Source organism: Pelecanus crispus, chromosome 3 (assembly GCF_030463565.1).
Source record: "Pelecanus crispus isolate bPelCri1 chromosome 3, bPelCri1.pri, whole genome shotgun sequence".
Classification (NCBI taxonomy): domain Eukaryota; kingdom Metazoa; phylum Chordata; class Aves; order Pelecaniformes; family Pelecanidae; genus Pelecanus; species Pelecanus crispus.
The window spans coordinates 43,356,437-43,368,589 of NC_134645.1; the positions used below are offsets into that span (position 1 = coordinate 43,356,437).

At 46.6% G+C, this 12,153-nt stretch overlaps 2 protein-coding genes across 3 annotated transcripts in view; one reads left to right on the forward strand and one right to left on the reverse strand.

Annotated features, from left to right (window-relative positions):
- Positions 1-2,922, forward strand: part of RBKS (ribokinase) — a 55,720-nt gene extending 52,798 nt beyond the window's left edge. Inside the window, exon 9 of the mRNA XM_075707685.1 lies at positions 2,749-2,922. Coding sequence (XP_075563800.1) covers positions 2,749-2,922 — 174 coding nt within the window. The remainder of the gene's footprint in view (positions 1-2,748) is intronic.
- Positions 2,923-3,943: 1,021 nt separating this feature from the next.
- On the reverse strand, positions 3,944-10,913 carry MRPL33 (mitochondrial ribosomal protein L33). 2 transcript variants are annotated; one of them, XM_075707635.1, is made up of 4 exons: positions 10,874-10,913; positions 9,460-9,478; positions 6,478-6,584; positions 3,944-4,251 (listed from the first exon to the last, which is right to left on the reverse strand). In XM_075707635.1, exons 1-4 carry the CDS (start codon positions 10,893-10,895, stop codon positions 4,202-4,204), a joined length of 198 nt encoding a protein of 65 aa, XP_075563750.1. In that variant the 5' UTR covers positions 10,896-10,913; the 3' UTR covers positions 3,944-4,201. The 2 variants fall into 2 exon arrangements, with proteins under 2 accessions (XP_075563750.1, XP_075563749.1); XM_075707634.1 differs by lacking the exons at positions 9,460-9,478; positions 10,874-10,913 and adding an exon at positions 8,257-8,544.
- Between the last annotated feature and the right edge of the window lie 1,240 nt (positions 10,914-12,153).

Sequence of the window (12,153 nt, forward strand, 5' to 3'; positions counted from 1 at the left end):
GTTAACCTTGCAGCTGAATCAGTTCTGCTATTGCTCTTTAAGTCACGTTTGACCAGTCATGTCTGCACAGACCAGAAGCAAGGTTGAACAGGGTATCTACAGTCAGCCTGATGCACGCCGCTGTTTTCAGTGTAGTAGCTCCTATATCGAAAACACCCCACCACACAAAATGTTTACTTACCAACAACTGAGTTTATGATACCCTTGGGGTCTGTAGCATCTGAGCTTTAGAGATACTGACTGCTTCAGCCAATGCATGGGAAGTAAGGATTTCAGCAAAAGTTTACTGGCATCAAATCCTTCTGTATATTCCTCAATCTTCCATAATCTTTTCTCTTGCAAAAAAATACTAGGGGGCCTTTTTCCATTCTGTATGGAAGTCTGCCATTCATCCCGTTTTCCACCTTTGTAGTCATTTAACATTGTTCAGCCTGGCCAAAAGGCAGATCTACAGCCACCTCACAACCTCAGAACATCACCCTCAAGTGGAGAGGCATGGTGATGTTGCAGGGAGAACTTCCGTTCCGTCTCACCGTCATCCATCCAAACTAAGACCTGGGTGACGTGCGGTTCGTCTTTCTTTGCTCCAATGGCAAACCATGCAGCAACTATTTGGGGCAGTATTTAGTTACCTCCGTTAAAAAAAACAAGCAAAAAGACAGTATTCTGCTCCATGCTGCTGCCAGGTAATAGTTTATGCTATTTGACACCAGATATTCTGAGTAGTCCTCATTAAAATAGTATTTGGCCACTTCCATTACCCAGTGATCACTGTATGAGAAATATTTGATGTAAAAATGACGAGTTCTTCCTGCTAGAGCTACAGCTTAACAGATCTGCTTGCTGAAATTCTACTTCTGTATGTAACAGCAGTGCCAAAATACTTTAATAATTAATCATGCGCCGATTAGATTATAAACTCTGTGATGGGCTGGAGATTTTTGTATTATGCATCAGACAAAAGACACTGGCAATGCTTAACTAGCAGTCACCTGCTCCTGCTCCACCTGCCATTGTGGGAGCACTCTGGAAACCAGAAGGGAGACAAAGGCCCAACAGAAATGGATAAAAGCTGTCGCCTGCCCCTGGTGTGTTCAGGAACACAGAACTGTTGAAACAGGTGCTGGTACAACTTTGTTTATTAACTTGTAATTTGCCAGGCGACACTCTACGTCTTACCCCACTGTGAAGGTGATGGAAGACAGCATCCATGCTTCAGGCTAAGCAAGAGTTAAGCAGGGAGTTTCCTGACTGGGAACGCCAGTGCAAACAGCTGCTATGGAAGGGTTGGGCCAGGAGAGACAAGGCATGGCGTGGGCTTCCCTTGCAATTGCCACGCTGCTCTGCCCTGTCAGCTGCTTGTAATGTCGCAAACAGATTTCTGTGGAAATGGTATTTTTTTTCTGGAATGATATTATATGCAGCTGATTTTAGGGTAAGTAGGAGTTTAACACTGAGAACCACTAGAACTCAAAATTGGAAAATTACTTCCTAGCCTTAACTTCCAGTTAGAAATTTTGCTCAGCTATCTTAACTAACTTTTTCCAGGCCCTTTGCTCTTGTCCCATGACTCTTGGGGCCTATTTATTACAACTACAGAGGCAAAACCCCTCAGGGGAGATAGTCCCTATGCTGGTTCTCGAGTGAAATAAGATACTACCAGTGTCTCCAGCGTAATGCTTTTACTGGTATAAAAGTATGATTAAAAAAAGGGGACCTTGGAACCAGTTTTATGGTGCCAACGAGAATTGTTATCAGTCTGGCCTTAGAAATCAAGCCAGTTTTAGGGGAGGAGGGAGAAGGGACACTGTGGAATGAAATGAGCAAATCAAGTTAAAAAAGATTAATTTTGCCAGTTGTCGGGGACGCTACAGCGCGCCGAACATCGCAAGACAACAGTTATTGTTAAAAAGCACTCAGGAGGCAAACAGTTGCCATTCCCCGCTGACCAGAGCAGGACTAGCGGTGTCTGGGCTAGGGGGTCAGAGTGAGCCACGGCCCGGGGAAGGCGTACTGTACTCCCTGTTTGCCGAGGGCTTGCGCGGGGCGGGCAGAGCATCAGGCAGCTCTCGTGGGGAGACATGAGAGGGCCACGGCTGCCAGAGCTCCCAGTGAATGTCACTGCCCTCCACCGCCGTGGTCAGACCCAGCACAGGTGGGAAAGCTTGCCCCAGGAATAAGAGCAGTTTATGTGATAGACACAGCATAGACCTTTGTTACTGGGACCTTTTTCGTAACAACAGCCAAGTTCTGGAGGCATCAAAATGTATCATTCTGCAACTAGGAATTTACAGACACCACAAGCCACATGGCTTATTTTTTTCCCCTTTTCTCTGTCCTTTCTACCACTGCCCTTTATGAAAAACAGAAGTTAAATCAGAGAAAAATAGCTTTAATGAAACGTTCGGGTTGAGAAATCAAAATCGGACACTCCAACAACAGGAAGTTTCAAAAGCAGTGTTTATAACAGCATGTTGCTGAACTGTAGTACACTTGCCTTTCTTTTTCTTTAAATTTAAGCCATATTATAGTGTGTACCTTGATTCAACAGCTAGGCACAAAGATAGTATCGTGGCATTAGTTTAACACAGCAGAATTTCCTAGGCATAGAAAAGTGAATTGAACTCGAAGCCCTGAACAATTTCCTGACTCCTGCACTCAGTGCTGCAACTTTTGTCTTTCCAGTAAACACATCTGAATTGTTTCCCTGTGTGAGTACGCTTAAACTTGTTTGTTATTTTATTCTAGGGAGCTGGAGACAGTTTTGTGGGAGCACTGGCCTTCTACCTGGCTTACTATCCCAAGTTACCCATGGAGGAAATGATCAGGAAGTCTAACCGTGTCGCATCAGTGAGCGTCCAGGCATCGGGGACACAATCTTCATATCCTTACAGGAAGGACTTGCCTCAGGACCTTTTCTAATTGACATTGTCTAGCTCAACGTACTGATTTTATCTTATCCCAGACAGCATTATTCTTCTGACTGCACCGAGGTTCTCCTCTGCTGACTGGAAAGACCAGGAAAGTCTCTTTGCTTTTTATTTGAGGAATCCTATGAGTTCCTGTTCTACAAGAGTAAGATGGGGTGGGGGCAGTGGGTCTTTCACACACAGCACAGCAGGTCCCCCTGGCCCCACACATAACCATTGGGCTTGCGGCCATCCCACACAACATGCTGTACTGAACTACATCAAGTTTACAGCGAAACATCTGGAGGGTATTGGGCTCCTGGTAGTATTTTTACTTGATTTTATCAGAACAATTGATGTGCAATGGCAGTGCATGAAGCAGAGCGTTAGCTTTGAGACCACAACTTCAGTCCTCAGCTGTGGACACCCAGGCCAGCGTTTGGCTGGTAGCCAGGCACTGTAGATCCAGCCCTGGCCCCTCTATTCCCATGTGCCACGGCACTGCGCTCTGCCGTTCCACCAGACCGTGGAAGGTCCCTTGAACTGGAAAGGGGACAAGAGTGCTACTGAGGTAGACTTTGAAAAATGTTTCTAGCCATATTGCTCTAAACATAGGTGAGCTAACTAAAGAAGAACAACTTCCAAAAACATCAGAGAACTACTTTGGCTATCTACTTTCTTCCTGCTTGACAAAAATCCGGGAGTGAAAAATCCATCCTACTTACCTGACTGAAAATAGTATACCCTTCTAGCCGTGGCCATAGCTTATCCAAAAGCTCATCTGGTTTCACCAGGTTCCCATTGCTTCTTCCTTTCCTAGGAAAGAGCTGGTGCAACACTACCCCTCCAAGGAATGACACCAATTCGCGGTCACTACTGTTGAATCTGTGGCTGGTAGGTTAGAAAAACTTGCGATCCTGCCATTGAATTCCTGCTGTGGAAAATGTTAATTTTTATTGCCTTATAAAACAATAGCTCCTTTGAAGATTACAGCCTCTTTCACAATGGAAAACACAGACAATGGGATTTGCTATTTAATTTTTTTTTTAATTGAGTACTGTAAAAATAACTCAAAAGATAAATAAATGTTACTGTGATGATCTATGTCCAGACATTAAGAATTTTCTCTCTCTACATTGTTTATTCACAATGGCCTTCAAATCACAGGAGACGGTGATCCCAGTTCATTTCCTCTCTTTTCAGCCCATGCTGCTGGATTTCTGAATCAGCGTTCACCCTGTCCTCCCCCCACACCATCATCTCCTCATGCATAAATCAAGTCCAGTCATTGTTCAGATAGAGCGGATTTTTCTCTTTTCTGTGAAGAGGACACGTTTTTTTGCTATAGGGAAAAAAAGAATCTGTTAAGAAGCCTGAAGTGTTAAAATTCATTTCAACGAGCCTACGTCCCTTTCTCCTGGCTGCCTTCACTGCTTAAGTGAGCGTGGAGCAACTGACTGGCACAGCGCTGCTGTTAACCAACTCTTGAAGGAGTTTAGTAGCGCTTTCACTTTACCACATGTAATTTTTAGTTCCTAAGAGGTCCATTTTACCTCTGTGAAAATAAGTATCAGGATTTGAGTGGCTGAAAACATTCGACAGCTGCTCTGTGTGACTATTCTGAGTCACAGCTGCTTGGTGCAGGGACAAAAATAGGTTCTTACTGCTTTCTACTACTCTTCAACTTCAGAGCCCAAACAACTACAGATGATGAGCTGGATCTAGTTGGTCTCACAGACTGACTGAGAAGTTAACTAAGTGTCCTGCGGATCTCTCAATGAGGCACAAACTGACCCCGCTTGCAACACCTGATGCTGATGTTAGCCAAGTTAGTTCAGTTACAGGTTAAGCATCACCAATGCATTACTAAAAAAAAAAAAAAAAAAAAACCACCTTAAAAACTAAAGCAAAGCAAAGCTTTACAATGCCATTTGAAAAGCACCGCTGTTCTGACTGAACTTTATTATACGAATTCCTTTGAAAGCTATGCAAGAGCAATCCACGCAATAACAAATCTCTTCTTCCACATAAAAGTTTCGCTTTAAGAAATACTGCAACTTAGTAACACATTCTGTTGCTGCAGTTAGGAGGTAGTGAAACTTGGGCACTACTGCCACTACTTCACTAAGAAGCTTCATTCTGTGGAGGTCCCAGGTTTTTGAGAAGTACAAAACATAAGGTGAAAATGGATGCCAAGTGAAAATGCTTCCTAACATATTCCTGATGTGAGTTGGTATCTAGACTCAAATTTACTTCCCTTCACACATGCAGCACTTTCTCACATCAATTTCTCACTTGTGTTCTACTACAGGCTACAAAGATCAGAGCTTTTTTTCTTAATTACTTCCAATTTCGTACTTCAACAACCTACTACATGTTCTGCAACAGAAGCGCTACTTAGCCTCAGCTCTCCACTCTCTTCACTTTTCCTACAAGTTGCGAAGCTTCTGGAGGATCACTTTGCACAATGTTTCAGTGCAGTAATTTAAACTTGTCTTAGTCAAGAAAATAATCCCAGTGATCTCCGATTCCCTTTCTGTAAGGAATTCAGAAGGAGAGCCACAACCTCTGTCAGCATGAGTGCTTTGATGAGAGCATACTGCTTCTCTGGTGGTTTCTCTCACCTGCCATACAGCTCCTGTACTGTTAGATCTGAGTATGAAAAAGTTAGTTATCTAACAAGAACATAAAATTATAAGAAAAACATCAGCTTGAGCCACCTAACTACTGGCCATGCATTACGTTATCTACGTAGAGCTGCTTGATATATTTCTTTATCCTATAGATCTAAATAAACCTTTTTTGCATTAACTCCCCCGTGCTATTTCTAGCATGGTCTGGTTTAAATTCTAAGTTTCCCCAGATCATGCTTTTTAACGTTAAATTAAGCTTTTTAATGTTAACTACAGACTGGTTCCTCCACCAGAAACTCAAGCTCTTAGTCACCTTTCAAAAAGCTTGGTGAGCAAAAGGCAACTTGGCAAGTGCTATAACCACCCAACAAATCAGATTCTTAAACTGAGAAAATTTGCAAGGACCAGAGGAACATAAAAGAACCCACAAACTGTCATCTGGAGAGCGATATCATTTGTGGAGGAGAAAGAACTTGTGTTTATTTCTTTAAAAGAAAAAGTCCATTTTGTAAGTGATGGTTAAAATTTATTGTCTAGAGCACCCGTGGCAGCTTAACAGAACATTTCTATTGATGCATACTTCGTGGCTGCTTGTTGGAGGTAGCACAGTCTAGCAAACCACACAAAGAAACAGAATGAAAGAGCTCCTGTGTCACTTTGCTTTGCCACTGACATGTGGCATGGCTGTCATCAAAGACTCTGATGTGTCAGGCAAGCCATTACTTTGTTTCACTGCCACAGTCTGTAAAATGAGGGTAACGTTTACTTCCCACTGGAATGTCATGAAGAACAGCAACTGTACAGTCATCCGAGTATGAAACATGTTATGACATACTCTACTTAGATGGGAAAAATCCTGTTATAGTCAACTCTTTTGCCCCACACAGTCAGAGAAGCTTATACAAAGCAGGCTGACTTCTTCCCCAAGCTCTTACCGATGGGATCGTATCTGAGCAGGACCAGTTTTTCCTGCAGTCGGAGTCTCCTGATGTTGAAACAGTAGCCCGTCTCAGCCGCACTTTTCATCCTCACCAGAATGTATCTAAAGTCAGAAGGAATCTCTGTGTCAGTGCACAGGCACACAGCAACGACCCACCATGTGTCTGCCAGGGCATGGTCAAATGGACAAGCTTTTAGCATAAACAATTTGGCACAGTCACGTAAGATGCTTCATCTCAACTTCACAGATGTTCTGGATGGGAGCGTCAATACTATATGCTAAACTTACAACACAGACAAAGAGCCTGCTATGAACCAGAAGCTCCATCACGAGGTAGATGACTCCTGAACAAAATACAAGCCCAGAGAGAAGTAGCTCCTCCACAAAACAGTGAGGGGGCAGGAAGAACGGGAAAGAAGGAAAGAACAGAAAAAATCCAAAAAATCAGTATACAATTGAGTCACTACAGCTTAAAAGATAATGGCAAGAAAGGAAGGGTGATAGTAGTTAGAGATGTTCAGGTTGTAGATAACACTGCATCGCAGGCTATCACTTCCACATGCAGAGAGGAACCCGAGCAGATAGGATGGAACAAGAGGCATGCAAAAGGAGAGGCAGGGCCCCTTGGCACCGTCCATCCCGCTAGAGATACAGGGCTTGATGTCAACCCAGCCAGGGGAACCCCTTTCCCCACTGGAGGGCTCTCGGTTTGTGGGGTGAACTGGCAGCAGCTGCAGTATCCCTGGGAGCAGGGAAAGCCAGGAGACTGAGAAAGCCTCCGCCATGCCCTCCACCCTGGAAGCATGCCGAGATCTGCGTGACTTCCCAGACACAGGGCATCTTCTGAAGTTTCAAGAGAAAGGTCAAACCCTTTAACCAGTCTGTGAATTACGTCTTTCTCCTCCATGGCAATAATGAGATGGATACATCTCTGCACATGGGCATTCAATTCATTTTCCTGGATTTTCCTGCTTCTAATACAAAATGAGCTGTCAAAAGTAACCTCAAAGAGACATCCATTCTTCCTCACTTGCGCAGCTCTGACCAGTGTACTTCCTTGAGCTCTCCCTTTTCAGCTTTGCGATATAATTTACTGCTGAGTTCAAAATAAACAGAAAAACACCAGATTCCTGCAGAACAACTGACCAAGCATAGTCTAGGGATTATCCCCAATTATTGTCCTCTCCTTTACACTACTGCAGGTGTGGTGTGTAGCACCAGTAACCACACAGACCCCTTCCCCTATACCTTACCCACTTCCTCAAAGCCTCCGTGCAGTTCCCCCTTTCTGGTGGAATCAGTGGTATCAGTATGACCAGGCCTTGACACTCTTGTGCACCACATATCTGAGGCCAAGCCCTTTCTGAACAATACACCTTGTTCAGAAAACTTGCTGCCCAGTGAAGAAATGTAACTAGGAGCAAAGGCAGAAAAGAACAGTGGAATGCTATCAGGACACGGGGAGGAAACCCAAGGGTAGCACAGAAGGATAAATAATATAAGGAGATAACATACTCCTGAAGTATATATGGCACTATACAAAGAACAGAGAAATGAATATCAGGGGGGAAAAGAAAAGGAGAGGGAAGAAAAAAACCAAATCACTACATTAAAATTGGTAACACCATTCTTAAAAGCTACTTTTTCACCTCGTGGAAACATCCTGCTTTGCTGTGTTTGTTTCTGCGAACAGATAACAGTAGAATGCTGAGATGTCAAACTGCTCTCTTCCCTGTCAGGCACATACTTGGGAAGTGCTTTCTTAATTTCAAACCTGACAATTGTGCAGAAATCCTGTAACAGAAGACTCTCTTCAAACCCAGCAAGTGGTTGGTACTGGCTCTGTTGGGGGCTGATTCTTAAAAAAAAAAAATCAGAAAATGTACCAAAGGCCATAGTTCCCGAGGTTGTGTGGCACCAAATGTAATGCACTTGCACAGAACGCAACTTCTGAGAAACAGAAGACAGGAATGTATTCATATAAGTGTATCAGTTTAGCTCCCTGGGTTTGTCTAGCTAATTTTCTTACAAAGAACATTTTGGATGCAAGTCATTCTCTCCACCTGATCTTAGAATCATAGAATCGTCTAGGTTGGAAAAGACCTTTAAGATCATCCAGTCCAACCATTAACCTACACTACCAAGCCCACGTGAACCAATCAAGGGCAGACTAGACTAAACCATATCCCGAAGTGCCACATCTACCCATTTTTTGAACACTTCCAGGGATGGTGACTCCACCACCTCTCTGGGCAGCCTGTTCCAATGCTTGAATCTTCTCTGCTTGCATCCACACTGTAAGACTACTGGTGTGCTGGAAGTATATATTCCTTCCTTTCCAACCCTTAAAACACATCAGCTTTCTTTACAGGGCAAAGGACTGTGACTAATTTTCTTCAGAGCCCACTAACATCTCTCCTGAGCTGGACTACAGAGCAAATCAAGATGGCTGGAGCACTGACTGCGCCCCGTCCGCTCCTCACATATAAACATACAAACGTGCTAAAACTGGGAAGCATTCTGCACCCTGCCCATGAGAACAGTTCACAGCACCTGCCCAAAGCCCAGCCCACAAACAACACAAAGACCCACGCTGTACCTCAGCTTGCCCTCCTCAGCTAAAAGTATGAAAGGTAAACAAGTGGAAGATTATGTGGATAATTTATAACCTCTCTTTCATCATAAAGTGCAGAGGCGTGCTTCCCCTGCGCAGCACGCTTTGGATATTACAGCTCAGCTCAACGCGACAGCCCATAGGACAAAACCTGCCTTTGCCGCATTTTTAGAACCTAGGGAGTTTTCACACTATTCTGTACTTACCTGTGAATAGACACACATGCAGAAGGACAGAGGACGCAGCTAGACTCAAGGATTGCAATTCTCTCAGCTATATTAAAAAATTCTAGAGAAGCCTAATATTTTGTAAAGTCACTTGAAGATACAGGGTGGTAGCAGAAATAAAAAACTGGTGACTTACTTAGATTTGCTCTTGGCCACTGTTTTTTTGCAGCATGAAGAGGAGAAAAAAAAAAGAAGAAACAGTTATTGTTTTATGTTGTTTCCTTTATAAGAACATATAAAGATTAAGGGTTTTCCACTGCCTTCCCTTTGCAATAGCCCCAGGGAGAGTGTGCAGAGATTTACTGTGACAAAAAAATGCCACTTGTCCTTCCATCTGTGTGCTACCAGTTGCCTGCTCTTTCTTCCATCAGACTGCCTTTATAAGCAGCTGTACAAGTACACTGCACTTGTTGCAGCCTCCAGATGTTTTCAATAGAAAGCTTCAATGCTGAGTATGAATTCACTAGATGAATACATGGTTAAGGCAGGTATGAACTAACACTGCTGGTGAAAACAGGAGCCCCACTCTCCCCTACTTGCTTACACCCACTCCTGCTCCAGTTCCTGCCATAGTGCCAACACTAAGGTTTGCATGGCCACATGGTGAACCGTCCTGGGGAGCTGTTCTCAGACAAGACCAACCTTCTCACAAGGCTGATTTTAGGCCCCGTGATCTAACTCGCCACATAGCATGAAACAGGCAGAATTATTTTCTTCTGTCAGCTCACTGAATTTAAAGCAATCATAAATCTACAGCATAAATGCAAAAAAAACCCACCAAAATTTTAAAAATTGCTCATCTGTATTCCATCCATGCAAGTCTTGCTTAGGCCATTGTGAGCTTCCCATCAACCTCGTCTTGCACTGTTCCTTCACCACACCCAAGCTTATCCAGATGCCATGAGGGGCACGTTTCTCACCTCATGCTCTCCCCCACACCACCCGACTCCCTCCACCGACTTCCCGTTTCTTCCACTCAAGAGATGAAGCTTCTTAACCTCACTTCTGAGGGCTGGCGAGTTCCACTTCGCTCGAGTTCCCCACCTCACCCAGTGTCACAGGGCTAGGCCGCTCTGCCAACGGCGCCCCTCACAGACACCCCGCCGGCCTCTCCCACCGGCCCTGATCTTCACCCCGGCAGAAACCACCCCTCCCTGGACGACAGCCCCATCCCTCCCGGGGACGGGGACACCCAGCCGACTCGGAGCAGCAGGCTCCATCGCCACAGGACAGAGGGAGGCGACCCGTCCCCTGCCCTTGGGTCGGCGGGGCCCCGCCGACCCAAGGGCAGGGGACGGGTCGCCTCCCGCCCCGGCCTCGCGCCCTCAACGGCTGCTCCCGCCCCAGCATGAGGCGGCGCAGGGCACGCCGGGAAGTGTAGTCCCGGCGCGGCGCACTGCCTGCCGGGAGCTGCAGGCCCCCGCGGCGAGAGGAGAAGGGCAGGGCAGGGCAGGGCAGGTCAAGCCGCCGCCGCCGCCTGGGCTCCCGCCCGCCTTCCAAGGCCACCCTCGCTCCAAGCCGCCACCCCCACTCCTCCCTGCGCCACTTACAGGCCGCCACCGTTAGAAACATCACGCCGGTGCCCGCAGAGCCGCCCCGGCCAGCCCCCTCCCCCGCCGCCGCTGCCGCCGCCACTTCCGGGCCGCCCGGCAGAAGCGCTTCCGGGGCGCGGGGAAGGGGGTTGAGGCGGGGGCGTGGCCGTTGTCTTCCCGCTCGGCGGGGCGCGCTCCGGCTCCGGCCCCGCCCCCTGCGCTCGCGGGGCGTGGCTCGTGCGTGGGCGGGGCGCGGTGACCGTTAACGGGTGCCGGCGGCGGGTGGCGGGCGTTGGGCGAGGCGGCGGTAGGGAGCCGGCAGCTCCGGCAGCGCGGGAAGGCAGAGCTGCCCTTCTTCGTTCGGAGCCCGAGCTTGTGAGAGCCGGGGCGGGGCCTGAGCCCGGATCTCCCCGCGTAGGCCGAGGCAGGCCCGCGACGCCGGCCCCTGCGCTGGGGAGGCTGGCGGCCGCAGGGCCTGTGCAGGGTGGGCCGTGTCCGGCTCTGACGGCCCCACAGCCACCGGGGGCATGGGGATGCCTACGGCCTCCGGCCGGCAGCAGATCCGAGTGCTGCTCTGCAGCAGTCTTGTCCTTTGGTGCATCTGCTAACCTCTGCCTGTCCTTGTTCCCCTTTGTATGAAAAGGGTACTGCTATGGCATCAGAGTCCCCGAGGTGCTAGGCAGCTAAACCTATCAGTGTTTATGGCATACAGTGCAAAAGCAATGGGCAGGGAGGCTCGAGGGGGGCACCAAGGCCAGTCTTCATGTTCTGACCCGTTAGTGAACTGGAAGTTATCATCCTCTAAAGAATTCACAGAAGGTCCGTGGCTTAATTCTCCTCCCACCGGTTAGGTAAACTGTTAATGAAGGAATTCAAGTCCTTGAATATTTAGCAATTACTAAGGCAATAAAAGTGTCAGCTTGATGTATTTAGATGGAAAGCAAGACTTGGAATGTATGGTAACGTAGTTAATTTGATACTCTGTGGCGTGAAAACAAATGGCTGACCCAACAGAAGACTGGAGCAAGACGACATCTCAAGGAAAGCAGTGTTGCTTGTGTCAAATGTTCACTTGAGATGTTGTTCCTTGTTTCAATTCAATTATTTCCAAATACTTCCTCTTAATGATACAACATTTCAATCTTTACTATTTGGCCTTCAGAAGTATAAATCTCGTAGTTACATAATCTGCCCATGAATATCAGAGTGAGAACTTGAAAACATTCAGGATGACAAAATGTGAGTGCTGTAAGACTTCTCTTTGATCTGTGTTACTGCCTCAGTCAGAGCACAGACTG

What these genes read in the sequence shown, in the direction of transcription:
- MRPL33 (XM_075707634.1), bottom strand. Translation starts at nt 8,462, where the DNA reads ATGAATACATTCCTGTCTTCTGTTTCTCAGAAGTTGCGTTCTGTGCAA. An exon ending in GATTTCTGCACAATTGTCAG is followed by an intron (nt 6,585 to 8,256) that starts GTTTGAAATTAA and finishes TTCTGACTTTAG; the next exon opens with ATACATTCTGGTGAGGATGA. An exon ending in GCTCAGATACGATCCCATCG is followed by an intron (nt 4,252 to 6,477) that starts GTAAGAGCTTGG and finishes TTTTCCCTATAG; the next exon opens with CAAAAAAACGTGTCCTCTTC.